Source organism: Ictidomys tridecemlineatus, chromosome 5, assembly GCF_052094955.1.
Source record: "Ictidomys tridecemlineatus isolate mIctTri1 chromosome 5, mIctTri1.hap1, whole genome shotgun sequence".
NCBI classification, from domain to species: domain Eukaryota; kingdom Metazoa; phylum Chordata; class Mammalia; order Rodentia; family Sciuridae; genus Ictidomys; species Ictidomys tridecemlineatus.
Window position 1 is genome coordinate 11,181,029 of NC_135481.1, and position 19,602 is coordinate 11,200,630.

Here is a 19,602-nt window from a genome sequence, read left to right on the forward strand (position 1 = left end):
ACTATTACATTTTTCCTTAAATAATCAGGCTAACTATCTCAAACAGAGTTTTCTATTTTAAAAACATGTTCAAGAGTCTCTTCAAATAAGCATATGGGAAGGGGGGAGATGGGGTTGTGGTTCAGTGGTAGAGCACTAGCCTCGCATGCGTGAGGCCCTGAGTTTGATCCTCAGCACCACATAAAAATAAAGAAATAAAAATAAAGATATTGTGTCCAGCTACAACTTAAAAAAAATTTTTTTAAAAAGCATATACCCACTCATACCTGGGTATGTGCACACAGATCCCACTCATTAGATCTCAACACCAAAATCAGTCATCGCCATTCACAGATAAATTTCTGGAACTTTTCAATCTTCATTTCCTCCTTTCCCACTTACCCCTTAAGCTGCTTACAAATTATACTAAAGCTTTCAATAAGGACAGTAATGACTTATGCATGCCTAAATGCAAAAGATATTCTCCACTTTTCACCATAATTAATCTGCCAACAGAATCTGATACTCCCTTCTTGGTTCCTATGACACAGCACTCTCCAAGTTTTCCCTTACTTTGCCCACTACTTCTATGTTGTGTAATAATGCATCCTCCTCAACTCAACCATATCCTAGAAGCAGCTGACTCACAAACCTATAGCCCACATCTGCCATTACACCAGACTGCTACCAACTGCTTCTTGGATAAAAAGGCATATCAAATTCATTAAGTCTAAAATTAAACTCCTGTTCTTCTTGACCCCCCCCCACAAACTTAGTTCTTTCCCTGAAAAAGACACCACCATCCATGCTGCTATGCAAATTCTAAAGAACCCTAGGAATCATCTTTGACATGTTCCTTTCCCTTGTATCATATCCAATTCATCACCAAATTCTATTTTATCACCTAAATATCTTTCTATTCCATGAACTTCTTTCCACTTCCATAATCCCAATCCAAATTATCACTGTAGACTGTTTAGGCTACTACAACAGCCTGTTCAACATCACCATCATCACCTTCATCACTTCATCTCCACACAAGTGTCTACACTTTTTTTCTTGCAGATATTATAATGGTCAAGTTAACTATCTTTTAACTGGAGTTTCAAATTCTTTGCAGTTGGGCAAAAAACAAATCATATATTTACACATACTCTTTCCTTTCTCATTCATGAATATGAACTTTACCAGAATACAATATAAGTTTTCATCATTCTCAAGACCCCAAAACAGCTTAAGCATGCAGCATGTAATAAAAAATAAAAGTTTCCTGAATTAATTAATCTGAAATTCACTTTGTTTTTGAAAAACAAAAAGTACACTTGAGACTTTTCATCTATTTTCCTGCTTTCAAAAGTTGAAGCAAAACTAAAACTTTTAAAAATGTATAATTTTGAATTTTCCAGATATTAATGGAATACGGCCCACACTGTAATGACTTATCATAGTTGAAAAATGAGGCTTGTGTGGTGATGCACACCTGTAATCCCACAACTAGGGAGACCGAGACAGGAGGATCTTGAGTTCAAAGCCAACCTCAGCAAAAAGTGAGGTGCTAAGCAACTCAGTTGAGACCCTGTCTCTAAATAAAATACAGTATAGGTCTGGGATGTGGCTTGGTGGTTGAGCCCCCCTGAGATCAATCCCCAGAACACCCCCTCCAAAAAATGATTAAAACCACTCAGATATAAACTGATCATTCCCATGGTTAAACAACTAAAAGGTTTTCCAGAGAAATAACAACTCTTCAATATTCCTAATGTTCATAGTTATGAAAAAAACATTTTATAAAGTGAATAAAAATAGCAATACAAACAGCAACTACCCCACCAAACACAAATTATATTTTTCTTTATGGAGAGACCATTCTAAAACACTACTTTAAATTCAGAATCATTTAAATTTAGAAAATTTGCAGAGCTGGATGGATGATGGTTATCTTTTATTCTATTCTTCCAGATAATTTTCAGAAAATATTCCTTAAAACTTTGTGAATAAAAATATCAGTTGGTGATTCTCACAATACAGATTCCCAGGTCTCCAAACCTGCAATATTAGAATGGAATCCACACAAGCTTCAAGAGTCCACCTCATCCAGCAATACTGCCACACACCAATAACATCCTATCATCATGGTCATCCTCCAAATAGAAAACTGAAAAGATGTAGAAGCTACAGGTGTGGTATTGGGAGCAATTTTTTTTACTCTGTTAAAAAAAATTACAAAGAGAAAAAAAAATTCAGAATATCATTACAATACTCAACTGCATAAATTTCAAAGAAATTTAAGAAAATACTCTATGTGTGAAAGGAGAACAATCTCAAATCAGTAAAGGTTGCTTTCAGTCATACTTGACAAATGAAAAATTTTTTCAAAGAAATACAATGGGGGTTGGGGTTGTGGCTCAGTGGTACGGCACTCACCTCACACATGTGAGACCTGGGTTCAATCCTCAGCGCCACAAAAAAATAAATAAATAAAATGAAGGTATTGTGTCTAGCTACAACTAAAAAATAAATAAATAAAAAATAAAAAGAAATGCAATGGGGGCAATAAAGAGCAAACAGACATGACAAAAAAGAGATTCCCTAGTCCAGCGGTAAAGTGCTTGCCCAGCATGCACAAGGCACTGAGTTTGATCCCTTAGCACATCAAAAACACACAAAAAATAAAAACAAGCTTGAAATTTTTTTATATAACACAAATAAGAAAAAGGATGAAAGGGGAACTGAAAGAATTTAGCTTCCAGGAATAACAGAACAGATGGTTCCAACCAACTCTTCCAATGAGAACAACTGAAACAACTAGACAAAATACCAAATATCCATGTGAAGGCAATCAAAAGACAATGAAGAATTTAAAGACCAAAATCCAGAAAGTAAGAAAATCCAAAGAGCCACATCTGATAGTTGGGGCTCCTTTTTGTTCAAAAAATCAGTGGACTCAAAAGGTTGCTACCAAAGAGGCTGAGATAAGCCTAGCTTCTGATAGACCCACACCCTGAGGAGGAAAAAAACTGGGGTAAGGATCTCCCAAAAAGGAAGATAAGCCCCTTAGACTGAAGATTAGGACATGGAAGGACTACATCTAAGAAATAAAGGTAAACCTAAAGTTTATCAACTCACAAGGTTGGAAGTCCCAATTTTAAATAATCTGAACAGATTAGAATAATCTGAGATTATTAGTACCTCAAGCATAACAACCTACCAGAAGCAAAGGTAAACTGTTTCTGAGAGAAGACAGCATTATCTAAATGATCTCTATAATTTTCCATACACAATACCTGGCACTCAATCACAAATAAACAAGCACATGTAAAAACAGAATACCCTAGAAATTGGGGGACATAACATATGATGGAGTGAACTGAAGAATAAAAACACAAGATAGAGAACTTAAGGAGAAGCCTAGAAACTATTAAAAAAAAAAACAGGCTGGAATTATGGAACTGAAAAATTGAACAAATGAATTTTTTTAATTTTTAATAATTTTTTATTTTATTTATTTTTATGTGGTACTGAGAATCAAACCCAGGGGCTTGCATGTGCAAGGCGAGCACTCTATCACTGAGCCATAATCCCAAACCACAAATGAAATTTTAAACTCAATAAACAGACTGCTGCCTCTGATTAGAAACTGCTGTTGCCTGGCAGGATGGCACATGCCTGTAATCCCAGCTACTCAGGAGGATGAGGCAGGAAGATCATGAATTCAAAGCCAGCCTCAGCAAAAGTGAGGTGCTAAGCAACTCTGTGAGACCCTGTCTCTAAATAAAATGCAAGTAGCACTGAGGATGTGCCCCTGAATTCAATACCTCTCCTCCTCGATAAAAAAGAAACCTAAGTGAGCTGAATTCCAATGAGACAGATAAATATTCAATGAGAAGGCAAAAAACATTTCAAATTTGACAGAAGTAATCATTGTACGGAAACTAGCTCAACAAGCAGATCAACACAAGGAAAACCACAACTAGATATATCATAGTTAAATTTCTGACAATCAGAACAAAAAAAGCAAATCTTAAAAGTGGCTAAAGGGAGAGGATAAGCACATTACCCAAAAAGACCGATGCCTGACTGTCCCCAGAAAACATGAAATTCAGCAAACAATGAAACGACATACTTAAAGGGCTGGGGGAAAAAAAACTGCCTACCTAGAATTCTATAGCCAACCCCTCACTGGGGAAAGAATTAAGAACTGAAGGTGAAAAATAGATGTTTTGAGACAGACAAAAAGCAGATCTAATTACTAAGTGATATTCTCCAAGCAGAAGGAAATGGTTTCAAATGGAAGCTCAGAGAAAGAAATGAAGAGCAGCTGAGAAAGTATGTGGGTAAACCTAAGTAAATAATAACTTATAAAATAATGACTCACTGATCCTAAATACAAAGAGAACTAAAGTATGCAATAGTAATATAAAAATTGAAAGAAAAGGGCAAATAGTTATAAAAGTCTAGCATTGTCCAAGAAATGATACAAGTGTAAGTCAAAGATGCATTTAAGAACCACTAAATGAAGAGTGAAAGAAATTATAACTGGTAAGCTAAAAGAGAGCAAAAAATGGATAACTGAAAATAATCACAAGAAGTAAGAAAAGTGAGAAAAGTTAACATGAAATAGGCATGGCAAATAACAGTAAATACAGAAATGAAATAGTTAAAGCCAATATATCAGCTATGACATTAAATAGATGTGCTTTAGTAAAAAGATAAAATTTTCAGACTCAAAAGAAAAATCCTAATTACATGCTACCAAAAAAAAAAAAAAAAAAAGCTCAAATATAAGACTATCAAAAGGCTGGGGGAAAAAACCTAATATTTAAACACTAATAAAAATACAGTTGAATTGCATTAATATAAGAAAAATTAGACTTCAAGGTAAATAGAATTTCTAATAATAATAACCAATCATTCACTAGGAAGATGACTATTCTAAATTTGTATGTATCTAATAACATAGTCCCAAAATATAAAAAAGCAAAAATTGACACAATAAAAAGGAAAAATAAAATGCCATGAAGACTACATACTTACCTATGCAATTCCAGAAACAAATAACAAAGTAGATATAATAAGAAAATAAAAGAAAATTTTCCTACCCTGAAATAGATTTTTGTATTCAGATCAAAAGTACATCAAGTTCAGAGAAGCCACATCATACCCACATTTGATGTGAAAATAATTCACCATACAAAAGAATGAAATGATCAAAAGAGAACAAGCCATTTCCTGCCATTCAGTATGAGCATGAAATAGCAGATATAACTTGTTATTCTAGTTGAACTCAGCTCCAATGTGCCTCTTTTAGTATGAGCATCTTACCACACTGCAATCCTAGTGCTAAAAAAAAAAAAAGGAAGAAAAAAGAAAGAAAGAAAAATTTTATAGAATATATGTGCAAGTTTTCATTTGGTAGTCGGCAAAAGAAATTATCTATTCCAACACCAAAGAAAAAACCATCTTTGCCTATCTTACTCAGAAATAAAATACTAGCCCCCCCGCTAGAATTCTATAGCCAACCCCTCACTGGGGAAAGAATTAAGAACTGAAGGTGAGTTGGGGTTTTCTTAAGGTACATTAAAGGAGAATTATGACAATATGCAATTTGCAAATTACTTGAATTTAAAGATAATGCCCAACTAAAATGCAACTGCTCTATAAAAGGTTAAAACAAAATCAATAATAAATTCCCACCTACTCATATCCTTCTGGAATTTCTGAATCTCAAATCTCACACACACGCACACACAATTCGCACACACAATCAACAATTATACAGCTTTTTGTTTTTAAGTGCAAGTACCTAGTACCTAGCAAACATTATGAACATCAAATGCAAGGGTAGTACTATTAGTAAGTTCTAAAAGGGAAAAAAAATATTACATATGAATTTAAATCTAAAAACCTGAACAACTGCCAAGTTAGTACCACAATGTTATTTATGATATTTCTTAATCCCAAAATTTCACTGAAGAAAGAAGTCCACTTTTCCATAAAGCTTCCACAAATATTTTTTTAAACAAAGATTTCTTCAGAAAGAGGTAAACATTAACTCTCCAGAACTTCCCAAATACACACCTTCCTAAAGCTTACTTCCGTGGCTTTGAATAAACTCCAGTGAAATCAATGTTTCATAAAAGATAACCACAACATCTAATGGGAAATAAATAAAGCCCTAAAAAAGCAAGTTCATAATGGTAAGGTTAATTGTCAGGCATTAAAAATTGGAGCAAGTACTACCTCCAACTTCTATAATCAGATTATTTTTTAAAGATTATCTGGCTATGATTTCATCATCTAATAATCACCTCTCCATTACATAATGATAAAACTTCAGTATAAAAACAAACCTTTTAAGAAATGATTTAATGATCAAGAACATTTTGTTGCTTCTACCTTTACTCTGCCTCATATCTTTCTTTCATTTTATCCTTTTAACCAAATACACATGTATGTACACATAAAAAAAAAAAAACTTGCCCATCTTTAAAAAAAAAATCTATTCACAGCTCTTAAACCTGATGGAATTATCAGAAATTTATTTGAATATCCCAAACCAAACAAATCCTATTCTTCTACCATAAACTTACTCATTTAGCGACCTAATTATACATAGCCATCAGATAAAAACGTAAGTGAAATTACATAAGCATTATCTAATTTCATGTCTAGTATATAACAAAACAACAAGAATGACAACAGTTTATGTTAAATGAATAAGATAATATAGGCTCTGCTGTAAGCATAAAAACATATTAACTCATTCACTGTTTATCTCAACCCAATAAGGTGGGTAGTATGCTATTATAAATGTCATTTAAAGTAAGAACTATATAGAATTGTCTTTGTAGGCCTTTACTCTCCCTGCTTAGCACTCTACCCCAGGGCTATGCCAAGCACTGTAGAACCAACAACACTCTCCCACTTATTCCTACATACAGTTTCTCAATAAGCTCTCCACAGGCAAAATAAACTTTATCATTTTATATCACTTTATATAATTTAAATAAAATAAACTTGTTATATAACTTTATATAATTTCTTATTCTAGATAATTACCTAGCTTTACTAGTGATATCTTCTGCAAATAGGACATTTCCTTCCTTTGGGAACCCAACTACTGGATGTATGTCTATTTGCCACAGGTTTTTCCTTTTTAAGTGGTATGATCTATTCTCATGACTTGAACTGTTATTACCTCCACTTGATAATTCCTGAACCTACATTTCTAGTCTATACCTCTCATCTGAGCCTTTACAGAAATGTTTATCTCTTTATTACCTTTACAGAAATGTTCTTTTGGCATCACAGGCCAACCATATCTTGTCAGAAAATCATATTCTATCCCTTGGTTGTAGTCTATTGTTATTACCACAACAAAATACTTCAGCCTGGATAATGTAAAAAGAAAAGGGTTATTTAGCTCACAGTTTTAGAGGTTGAAAATCCAAACAGCATGATGCCAGATTTGGCAAGGGCCTCCTTACTGCATCACATCATGGTGGATGGAATCATTGTGGAAGCAGGAGAGGAAGAGATCCCAGGACAAGATAGGAGGCCAGAGACTAGGAATCGGTCAGGCTCACTCTTTAATAACAATTCACTCTGTGGAGAACCAACTTAGCATCCCAAAGAATTATGACACTCTTTTCTGAAAGCAGTGTATTTAGGTGTTTGATTAACTGAACTTCATTACTCTAAACCAAAATTGTTCATCCAGTCTTAAAAGAGGTAATGTTTCAATTCTTATTTGTTATTCAAATTACTGAATAAAATATTTTTTTTCTTCCAACTCAAAGAGTATTAAAGCTAAACAAGAACAGTGGTTAGGGCTGGGGTTATCCCTCAGTGGTAGAATGCTTGCCTCCCATGCGTGAGCACTGGATTCAATCCTCAGCACCATATAAAAATAAATAAATAAAATAAAGATACTGTATCCAACTACAACTAAAAAAAAAAGAAGAGTGATTACCAAAAGTCAGATAAGAAGACTGACTCAATTACTCTGCTTGCTAATCATTAAGTTAAAAACCACAACCAGACATGGTGGCACACAACTATACTCCCAACTACAAGAGGATAGCAAGTTGGGAACTTCATTAGACCCTCACTCAAAATTTAAAATAATAATAATACTTTAAATCGTCTGAGAATGTATCTCAGTGGTAGAGCACTTGCCTAGCATGTGCAAGTCCCTGGGTCTAATCCCTAGCAACACACACACACAGAAAGAAAAAGGAAAAAACCCACAAACAGCCATGGAAGTTTTACAAGTTATGTTTATAAATGAACTATTTATTTGAGAAGATATAGAAATATGAACAGAAGACATAGGCAAGTCTCAGAAATAATATAAACCAATAAAAATCTGAAAAGATGCACAACTCCATCGATAATTTTAAAATATAAAATTTAAGGAGATGTACTTTTTTCTTCTACCAAATTGGCAAAGACTCAAAGTCTGAACATAACTGATGTGCTGGCAAGGGTTTGGGGAAAGCGGCACTCCCTCATTTGCTGTTGTAATGGGTATAAGTCAGCTTTTGGGCAAATAATGTGTAAATAACTACCTGATTTTTTAATATGTGCCCTGCTACTTTATTTACAATTTCCACATTTGCAAAGTCATTTGATGGCATACTTGCACACGGATATGAAGACATTTATAAAAGTGAGTTCACTGCATCACGTTTGCAAAATTTTAAAGCATCAAAGAGAACTTGTCAAACAGCTTATGATAAATGAATAAAATAAAATATCTTATGGATATCAAAACAACTATGATAAACTTATACATACTCACATGAAAAGAGGTCCTAAAACAAACTGAAAAACAATACGTACAGCATAATAAAACCTGTTATTTTTTATGTGTGTGATATATGTATCTGTTTAAGTATTTAGTTATACATATAGAAGTCCACAATATTTAAAAGTGATTACTTCTAGGGACAGGGCTGGAGTGTATGATATGTTTTATTTTATACATTACTTGAAAATTTAGAATGTTTTTTAAAGTTTTAAGAGTCAAATTAACAATTAACTTTACCCAAAACTTAAAAATTCACATACATATTTTAGCAATCAGGTTTAGCAATGCTGTTAATGAAGATAAATGCCATGGCCAGAGGGTTAGACACCAGTAAAGAAGCAACTAGGCCTAGTCACCTCCCCTCTCCTCTTTTTCACTTTTCCTTTCCTCTCACCTCAAGCAATAACCTGGACCTAAACTAATTTGAAGTGAGGTAAGACTCCAGAGATTTCTGAGGAAGGATGTATCTACCAGACAGCAGGCGTATGTATAATAAAAGAGAGTAAAAGGAAAGGCCAGATGTGGGCAATATCCATTAACAATAATGGAGAGGAAAAAGAAGTTTCCTCAGTCTAGGTGAGACAATTATTTCTGTTTATAGGACGATCCTTGTGTTCTTAGGTTTATTTTAAGTCTCCTTCCTTACAAATGTCAAAATCTCTGTTGTTGGGGGACATTCCCAAGACAGTCCTTCTACTCACTTCTCATCACCTATGGGCTTAGAAATTGGATTATCCTGTTTGTTAGAACAGTATATGAATTAAAGATATGCTAAGAACAAGACCTTTGGGACTCTTGAGAAATTTATTTGCTTTGATGCATAGATGGAAAATTATTTCTCTTATTCCCCAGTATTCAGCTGTAGTTGGAAATATGGTACATAAATATGTGAGTTCCAGGTGAAGTGCTATTAATAAAGGGGATTATTACCCTAAGAATTTCTGCACACAATTTCTTGAATATGCAACACCATATAAATTTAAAATAGCCCCACCTCAAACTTCAAAAGCTTTCAAGAATTAACCAGAAAGATCCTTAGATTTTAGTTGTTACATTTAAAGCTATGTTTATTAACTAAAAATGATATATTAAATTTATAATGTTATTCTACCCCAAATTTGTACATTATAATGTCATTATCTTAACCAGACCTCATATGTAAAGGTACAAGTTTGTTCATTTTTTTTTTTTAACTCGCTTATTCTGTAGCAGGGGGAAAAAAAGAGTTCTGTATTCAATTTCTATGTAGTATCATTTTTAAAAGTCACTCTCTGGTTAGGACTTCTTAGTACATTTTACTGGCTATTACTGACCAATAATAAATCCTGAAAATCAGTACAATCAAATCAATCTCCATATTTCTAGAAGATACGAGAGTAGCTATACCCAGGTGGCTCCATTATGAAAATCCTTGTATAGACAAACATTCTAGTAATCACTTAGAGGAAATTAAAAATAACTCCCTCTTGAGAACTCTAGTCTACTGTTTTCATAAAACCAAGTTAGGACTACTCTAAAGATACAGAACCAGAATTATGAGAGAAAGCAGTATTAATGCTTGATCAACAGTGATACAATGAATACGGAGTATGCTTTCTGCCCATAACAGTAAAGGCATTTCACTCCAAATCAAGTTACCTATTACCTAACTTATCTTGCCTTTAAAGCAAAGGCTTTCTAAGGGCAGAAAACACATCCAATTATCTTGGTATCTATATTCACAATGCATAGCTTTGTGCAAAATGTTTTTTTGCAAAGATATGTTTTCACTTGGTCAAAATTACTTAAATCTTTGGCTTTGGCTATAGAAGAACCAACTGAAATTTTACATTTAAAATTCTTGCTACAAAACCATTTTTAAAACATTTCTAATGGTCTTTTTAAAAAAGAAAAGCAAACTCAATCTGATTTTCAGACTACCCAACTACAAAGTCCTTATCAAGAAGAATTAGAGTACTGATTTCAATAAAATAAAATATATAAAACCACTGTACCTCTCTGCCCTCTTTTACATAAGAGTCAAAAAGAGAAACAAAACCCGCTCATTTCAATCAGCTCTGTAACCAATTTACTTTATACTGTTTCCAAGCCTGAGAGTAAGCATCTAATATTTCTGGTAATACTGTAATTTAAAACTTCTCAATTGGGCTGGGGTTGTGGCTCAGTGGTAAAGCGCTTGCCTAGCACGTGTGAGGCACTAGGTTCGATCCTCAGTACCACATAAAAATATATAAATAAAATAAAGGGATCTGGGATTATGGCTCAGTGGCAGAGCGCTTCCCTCACACAAATGAGGCACTGGGTTCAATCCTCAGCACCACATAAAATAAATAAACAAAATAAAGGTATTATGTCCATCTACAACTAAAAAATAAATAAATTTTAAAAACAGGTATTGTGTCCATCTACAACTAAAAAATAAATAAATTTAAAAAACAGGTATTGTGTCTATCTACAACTAAAAAAAATTTTTAAGAACTTCTCAATTAATGCTAAACTTATACTTCATGAATTCAGCTCTGAAGCTATTTTTACATATATAAAATAAAGACATATATAATAATTTTCAAGCAATGTAAAACATTTTCCCAATTATACTCTACTTTTATGGAGGGGGTAGGGTCTGTGCGGGGAGAAAGATGTGTAGTAACCTGAGTTTCAGGGAATGACAAAAGCTAATTCTTGCATCCAACACCAGAAATTACCAGTGTTCAAACACAAGAATTGAACAGAAGTAATTTAGTTGAGATAAATATATTACTTAATTTTGCAGGATTCAGTGTAAGAGAAACTTAGGTGAAGAAAGGACCTTTGAATTACCTACTAATTAGCTCTATCCTTCCATTAACAGATGACACAGACAAGCTATGGGACCGCATTTTAAAATAGTGGCCTTAAGTATTCAGAGTTCATAATTAAAGGTGAAAATACATTGGAAAAATTGTAAAAGTATTAGTTAATGGTTTTATTCTTCATGTTATCCTTCCTCTTCCACAATAAATGGAACCTTGACCACCCATATACACACAAAAAATATCTTTTCATCAATAATCTTGTATGTGGGAATCCAAATAGAGGGAAAAGGCCACATACAGAAAAGAATTATCACAGCAAAATCATGAGAAAATCTTCAATATCTGTAAGAAGAGAATACATAAGAACACAGGCTTTCTGTATCCCAAAAAACTAAAGGCCAAATGTTTTCTCTGATAAGTGAATGTTGATCCACAATGGTGAGTTGGGGGGAGGGGTGGCAATGGGATGAATGGAGGAACTTTGGATAGGGCAAAGGGAAGGGAGGGGGAATGGGGGTAGGAAAGATGATGGAATGAGATGGACATCATTACCCTAGGTACATGTATGATGCCACAAATGGTGTGACTCTACTTCATGTACAACCAGAGAAATGAAAAATTGTGCTCTATTTGTGTACTATGAATTGAAATGCATTCTGCTGTCATGTATAACTAATTAGAACAAATAAAAAAAGAAAAAATTTGGAACACAGGTTTTTGAGTTAGAAATACCTGGATTCAAACGCCAACTTTTCCAATGACAGCTTTAAGACCTTCAGCAAGGCAATTAAAGTTTGAAAATCAGTTTTCTCATCTACAGAATGGGGGTGGGGTGGTGTCATAACCATCTTCCACATAGGGTCGTATAAAAAATTAAATAAATGTAAAAGAGTTTGGCAGAGTGCCCCTTTTATTAGCAAATATTAATATTACATTTACTCCCTGGAATATTATACTGACACTTTAAATAATGGTTAAGAAAACCTATTTGTAATGGTATAGAAAGATCTCCAAAACACTGTTAAATGCAAAGTTGATAAACAATAGTCAGCTGGGTATAGTGGCACATGACTGTAATCCCAGTGAAGCAGGGATTGAAGCAGAGAGTTCACCAGTTTGAGGCCAGCCTCAGCAACTTGTTGAGACCCTCAGCAAATTAGGAAAATACTGTCTCAAAATAAAAAAAGAAAAAGAAAAGGTCTGGGGATAGTTCAGTGGTAAAGGGCCCCTGGGTTCAATCCTCACTACCAAAAAAAAAAAAGAGAGAGAGAGAAAAACAATAGGGAGTATGATTCTACTTATGTATTTTTTTTTAAAAAAAAACTATACACACCTATGGAAATGCAGAAGGGGAAAGTATTGAATGGTTATTTGTGAGTTAAAATGGAATCTGCTGGTAGATGTGATAAATTTTACTTTATATCATTTGAAAATAAGTATTTTTAAAATAAGTTTTTAAAATGAAATGATTTAAAGATAATATGGCAATAAAGAAAAATGTTATAATGTTAAGGGAAAACACTTAAAATTGTGCATATACCATGATTACAATGTAAAAAGGTAAGTCATACAGACATCAATTGGTAAGAAAGACACCAAAACTGGGCCAATGGGTCTGAATAATTTTTTTGGTCTCCTGTTCCAAAATTTTTTTTTTTAAAGTCAATATTTTCTTTTTTTTTTTTAGTTGTCAATGGACTTTATTTATTTATATGTGGTGCTGAGAATTGAACCTAGTGCCTCACACATGCCAGGCAAGCTCTCTACCACTAAGCCACAACCTCAGCCCCTGTTCCAAAATTTTTAAATCAAAAAATTCTTCACTGTAAATGAATCCAAAATTTGGCCTTATTTTAAAATCATCTTTTTCTTGATTGCATTCCCTGACAAAGTTAATTTTTTTTTAAAGCTTAAACAAAACTTTTCATCTTCACCTCACTTAGCTCTCTGGTTAATATGATCTTACCCACAGTCATGTCCTCTACCTGTTCTTCTGTTATGGATATCAAGAAATTAAAATATACCCAAAAGCCAAAACACTTACCAATGTCACGGTATATACCTCCCAATCACATGAAAGTCAATAATCAAGTAAAGTATTTGGAAAAAAGATTATTAGAAAGAGCTACCAACAGGGGCTGGGGTTGTGGCTCAGTGGTAGAGAGCTCACCTAGCATACATGAGGCACTGGGTTCAACCCTCAGTACCATATTAAAAAAAAAAAAGAAAAGAAAGAAAGAAAGATATTGCGGCCATCTACAACTAAAAAAATAAAATATATAAAATAATTAAAGAAAAGAAAAAGTTCCTAATAATGAGATTTATTAATGTTACTGCCAAAATTTTCCTGGTATAGAGAAAACTCAGAAGGCAGAAAACAACAATGATCAATTAAGACAACAGAGGAAAAAAAAAGCTATACTTTCAATAATTTAATAGAATTATAGCATATTTTTAAAGTTCAAAAACATTAAAACCATTCTACATAATTTACTATTTATAATGTTTTACACTTAATTTTTCTGACAATCCAGTTATGTAGGTATTATTCTAGCCTGCCTATAGCCCCCAACTTACAAATATATATGTGAAGTTAAGAACTATGAGTCATACCCCCAAATCCTCTGCCTCCATACACAAGTCCTTTATTCACTATCCCATATCACATATTAATTTCTGGCAGTTTACTAAGAACAGTCATATTTCTAATCTCTTTTGAGCATGCATCCTAAAAATCTTTGATCTCTGTTTTACCTCATCCTAACAGGCAGAACAGGGCATTAGTCCTTTTTTTTTAAACAGAGGACGCAACAAAAATCAATGATCTTTCCAAAGATGACAAAATGAATAAGAACTAAAATGGAGCATATCTAGGAGGATGACCAAGCTCACTTGGAGTCAGAAGGCTATCACCTTTTCCACTCTTTACTTTTTCTTCTACCTCCACAGGCCATATGTTTACCCAAAGATGTAAAAACATTGTTTATCCAGTGGTCCCAGTGAAGAATGGCTGAAGAAATTAAGGATGATCAACTTAAAAAGGAGGAGGGGACAGGACAATACATAGATACACATGCATACAGAATATATGAATTCTATCATTAGAGACTGAAGGTATCATATAAAGGAATCAAATTTGTGCTATATGGCCCTGGGGGTTAAAAACAAAGGCAATTTCCAGCAGTTTGGGAAGCTGAGGCAGGAGGATCAAGAGTTCAAAGCTAGTCTCAGCAAAAGCAAGAAGCTAAGCAACTCAGTGACATCCTGTCTCTAAATAAAATACAAAACAGGGCTGGGGATGTGGTTCAGTGGCCAAGTGCCCCACAGTTCAATCCCCAGTACCCAAAACATACAGACATACACACAGCAATTGAACATTCATTCAACAAACATTCATTGGTTATCTACTCTGTGCCAAATGCTTCAGCTACGGGTGGGGATACAAAGGTGAATAAGACAACTGCCAACCCTCAGGAGGTTACAGCTAGCAGAGGAGATAAGAAAATAAGTAACAGGACACAAAAAGGGCTCAGAAAGCTATGGGAACTCAGAATGATAACTATTAACTCTGGGAGAAGGGGTTGGTAAAGAAAGGTCACTAATGAAATGGGTTTCAGAAGTGGACAAGATGGGAAGTTCCTTTAGCAGGAAGAAAGAACAGCATGTACAAAGGCATGCAGACATAAAGCTCTGCAATTAATCTGAAGTGGTGGAACACAAGGTACATATTATGGGTGACAAGAGAAGAGGCTTTAAATTAGGGCTGCAAGCGTGGTAGTAGAGAACACAAAGGGCTTCAAAATCTCCATGCCAAGGGGTTAGACTAATACTCAAGCTATGGAACACTAAGAGATTTTAAGAAGAAGAGTGATACGTTTAAAAAATATTCCAGAAAGCTCATTCCAGCAGGACTTCTGCATTATGCAAGGTACCTATCTATTCAATGAAAGTGCCAAGTAGCATGTGAAAAGTGGACTAGGAGAGACACCAGGTTACAGGTAGCAACTGAAGACATGGAGAGAATAGACAGAATGAGACAAACTTTAGATACCAATAGTTAATAAGTGGATGAAAGAAAAACTTGAAAAACAAATGAAGAATTAATGAAAAATAAACCAAGTAATGGGCTGATTCTGATAAAGGCAGAGGAAAGGAAAAAAATTCAAGCAGAATGAAGGGGAAAAAAACACTATATTAAATGAACAGTAAAAAGCAAAATCTTTTTTTATATACTTTTATTTTTATTTATTTTTATGTGTTGCTGAGGATCAAACCCAGGGCCTCACACTTGCTAGGTAAGTGCTCTACCGCTGAGCCACAACCCCAGTCCAAAAAAGCAAAATCTTCTAATGAAGTTTTTCAAAACAGGAATGATCTACCTTGTGAGATAATGAATCTTATCATCAAAAAAAATGGCTCAGCAGAAGTTACAGGGTCCTGAATGAAGGATGTGCATTCAGAATGAGAAGACCTGGAATTCACAAAGTGCTCTGTCAAATCATCTTCCCCAAGATCCATACAAATCTCTTCGATAGGTCCTTCCTCCTAAAGCCCATTTGTGAGGCCTTCTAATTTCCAACCTCTATCACTGCTGACCATTTTCTACCATCAGCTTTTCCATTCTTTACTTCTTTTTCCACCTCCTTGTGGCTCATATGCTTTTTACTGTTCATATGTTTACCCAAAGATGTAAAAACATTGTTTATCCAGTGGTCCCAAATCTGTTTTTTCTCACCTTTTACAACTGAATATTTCCACTCTCCTACCACTCCTACAAAAAGACTTCTGAGTCTACCACCCTACAAAAATAATAAATAAATAAAAGCACTGACAAACGACATCTTACTTACTGACAGCTTGTTCCAGCTGCTCAGTTCTCCATTCCCTTGATCTCTTCCACAGCTCATGACAAAGCTGACCAATCCCCCATCATTGCAGTTATTCCTTTGACTTTTGAAATGAGGCAGAGTGGTATACTGAAAACACTCTGGACAGAGAATCAGAAGACCTGTGTTGTAAACTCATCCTCACATTTAATTAGTTGTGAGCTTCTCCACCTCTACCCCATTACCTCTCAGTCTCACCTCTGAGACATCCTGACACAAACTAGGTAAGTCACTCCAGCATCCACTTTCTCAAAACCTATTCTCCTTTGTAGTGCTTATCACAATTGCTTAATTATATAATTAGTAGTTGATCGGCTATCTTTCCTATTACACATCAGACTGTAAGCTCCATGAAGACAGAGAACACATGCCTTGCACCTCATCAGTGCAAAATAAAAACCTACTGATTGAATTAATGTCAGAACAGATGTTAAGATCATTTCCAAAGAGGCTGTTTACATTATTTCTATTAACCTAATAAACTTACCAGCACTCATTTATTTACAGAATTACTAACAAAACTTTAAACAGACTCCACCTATTACCTCAAACACACACGATGATTTATATGCAAAATTACATATAAAATTAAACAAGAATAAGAGAAACTTGTTTTCCAAGGCAGCTGCATTTCTCTTGATCATCCCCAGGAAAGGAAAGTATGGATCAATTACCTATATTTCAGGACTGAAAAGTGTGACCTAAACTTGTACAGGCTGAATGTACAAGTGCACATGATGACATCAATGATACTAATGTGACATTAGCACTTGTTTATGTACTTGTTTAGATAATACCTACTGGTACTTAAGACTAAAAGCTGTTCTTTAAGGCTGGCCAAAGTCAGAGAGAGAGAGACAGACCAACATGTGCTTTGCAAGGAAATGAAAAGTTTATCAGTCAAGTTTCATTGCGAAGTGACTTTAAATATATTTCATATAAATTAGGTGGAAACAAGAAACAAGTACTGGTTTACTAATTTTAAGTTGCTATTGTGCCTAATCAGATGATTTCTGAATGTAAAATTTTCATATCTCATGAAAGTAAGTGAAAGTTTTGTCAAGTTTTACACTATACCACCCTGGTCAAACAATTTTAACAGATTACATGCTATTTTATCCTTCAACTGCTGAGTATATCCCACCCCTCAGCTATACCCAAAAGCTGCATTAACTGCCCACCCTTAAATAAATAGGAATCCAGGTGATTCCAGTAATACATAATATGCAAAAATGAAACTGAAAATGACTTTTGAGGTTCAATATATTTATATATTGTCACTTGAAAACAATGTACAAGTATTTAAAATCCGATGCTTGCACAATTACCCAGGATTACAAATCCCCAGGAAAGAGGCATTTTATAACGGAAACACGAAAAAGATAGTCACTTGGAGACACTCTCCAAGGCGTCCTCATGGTTAAGTCAACACCACTGGTCATTGAGGATGCATGTGTGCCCCTGACACCCCCTCTCTTTCGCAGACTCGGTCTCCAATCCCTGCGCGAGGAGTCTCCCGAGACTGGCCCCACGCTTCTCTGGGGCTGCAGAAGCTGGGAAATCCCTGGCCAGGGATTCAGGGCGATTCAAGCCCCCTCCCTCTTCCTTTCCTGAAAATTAATGAATTGGCCTTACGATTGTTTATTTAATGAGGTGTGTAGTGGCCTCTACTGGTGCCTGTGCGAGCACAAGAATGTCCCACTCTTACAAGTGGGATGAGCCTGGGGGAGGGGTGAGAGGAGAGGGGTGAACCTGCCTCCCGTACAAAGCGCAGAACTAGACCCCCGGAGCCCCAGACCTGGCCCCGGAGGCGGCCCCTCCCGCTTAGACCACTCTCGCCACGCAAGATCCCCTTTCTTCTCGGCCACTGGAGCCGAGGCAAAGAAGTTCCTGCACGTTTGCTCCTGGATCCTAAACAAAAAACACCGCAGCCGCCGCCACCACAGGAGCCGGTGCCGCGCCCCTGCCCCCACCTCGCGCCCCAGGCCCGCGCCTCCGCTTACCTGGGGACTGCGGCGGGGAGCCGCTCCTGGCGGCCGCAGCGCCCGGCGCCGGGCGCCCGAACAGCAGCAGCAGGCAGTAGAGCCAGAGGGAGGAGGTACTGAAGAGTCGCCGGGCTCCCCGCTCCGCCGCCATCTCTTCCCCGAGAGTGAGCAGCCGCCGCGGCGGCGACAGCGCCGCGGAGCGCTCGCCTCCTTTCCTCCCGCGCGCCTCAGCCGGTCCCTCGCTGCAGGCTCGGCTCCCGCGGCCGCAGCCGCCGCTGCTCCAGCACGGCCCGGCCCGGCCCGCGCGGCCCCTCTAGCGGGAGGGGAGACTCGGGGGCGCCTCCCTCCTGCAGGGGGGCGGGGAGGGGAGGAGAGCAGAGAGGGGAGTCAGTACATTCCGGGGCCGGGGGGTGGCTAGATCTCCGGGTTCCAGGCGCCGCCACCCGCCGCCGACTCCGGCTCCACACACCAGCGCGAGGGGGGCGGAGACCGCGGGCGGCGGGGGTGGGGGACGGGGGCCCGGGGCGCGCACACGCGCACGCGCACGCGCGCCTCCCTCTCCTGCACCGCCTGGCGCTGCGCGCGGCCCGCCAGCTCCAATCCCGGCTGCCGCCTCGCGGGCCGTGGCGGCGGCGGCGCGAGGGCAGGCGGCGGGCCCGCTCCCCTCCCCCTTCTCCCGGGAGCCGTGGACGGGCACGGGGTGCGCGCGCCGGGCGCTGCTGCTGGCGTCAGGGAAACCCCGGAGAAGCCGATTCTCCTCCTCCTCCTCCCGCCCGTGCGCTCCCGCCTCGGGCTCCTAGCTCGGGGGAGTAATTCCCCCTCACCTCCCCGGACGCCTCGGTGTACGGAGACCTGCAGGCGAGAGGAGCTCGGAGCCCAGGCTGTTCTGGGAGGCCGGAGCGGACGCACACCTCTGCTTAGCCTAGTCGCGGGGCCTCTATATAGGGCCTCGGAGGAAACCGAACGGCCTCCGGGAGGAAACCTGGGTTCGCAGAGGTTCGGCGCGTGGACTTATGTGCTCGCCAAAAACAATAGCGAGCCGCCCGGCCCTTGCTGGGACCTGGCACAGCTCCTGTGGGAGGGGGCCGTCCGCGCCGCGCTGACCTCCCGCTTCCAGGCCGGACCGCCCTCGCCGCCCATTTCCA

At 37.4% G+C, this 19,602-nt stretch overlaps 1 protein-coding gene across 13 annotated transcripts in view; it reads right to left on the reverse strand.

The window, feature by feature from the left end:
- Window positions 1-18,995, reverse strand: part of Neo1 (neogenin 1) — a 227,141-nt gene extending 208,146 nt beyond the window's left edge. For 4 of the 13 annotated variants that reach the window (XM_078049325.1, XM_078049323.1, XM_078049320.1 and 1 more), the window contains exon 1: window positions 18,476-18,989. In XM_078049325.1, the coding sequence (XP_077905451.1) occupies window positions 18,476-18,608 (133 nt within the window). In that variant the 5' untranslated portion in view covers window positions 18,609-18,989. Of the gene's footprint in view, window positions 1-18,475 lie in introns of all 13 variants that reach the window. The other 9 variants (XM_078049330.1, XM_078049328.1, XM_078049327.1 and 6 more) reach the window with 4 other exon arrangements.
- Between the last annotated feature and the right edge of the window lie 607 nt (window positions 18,996-19,602).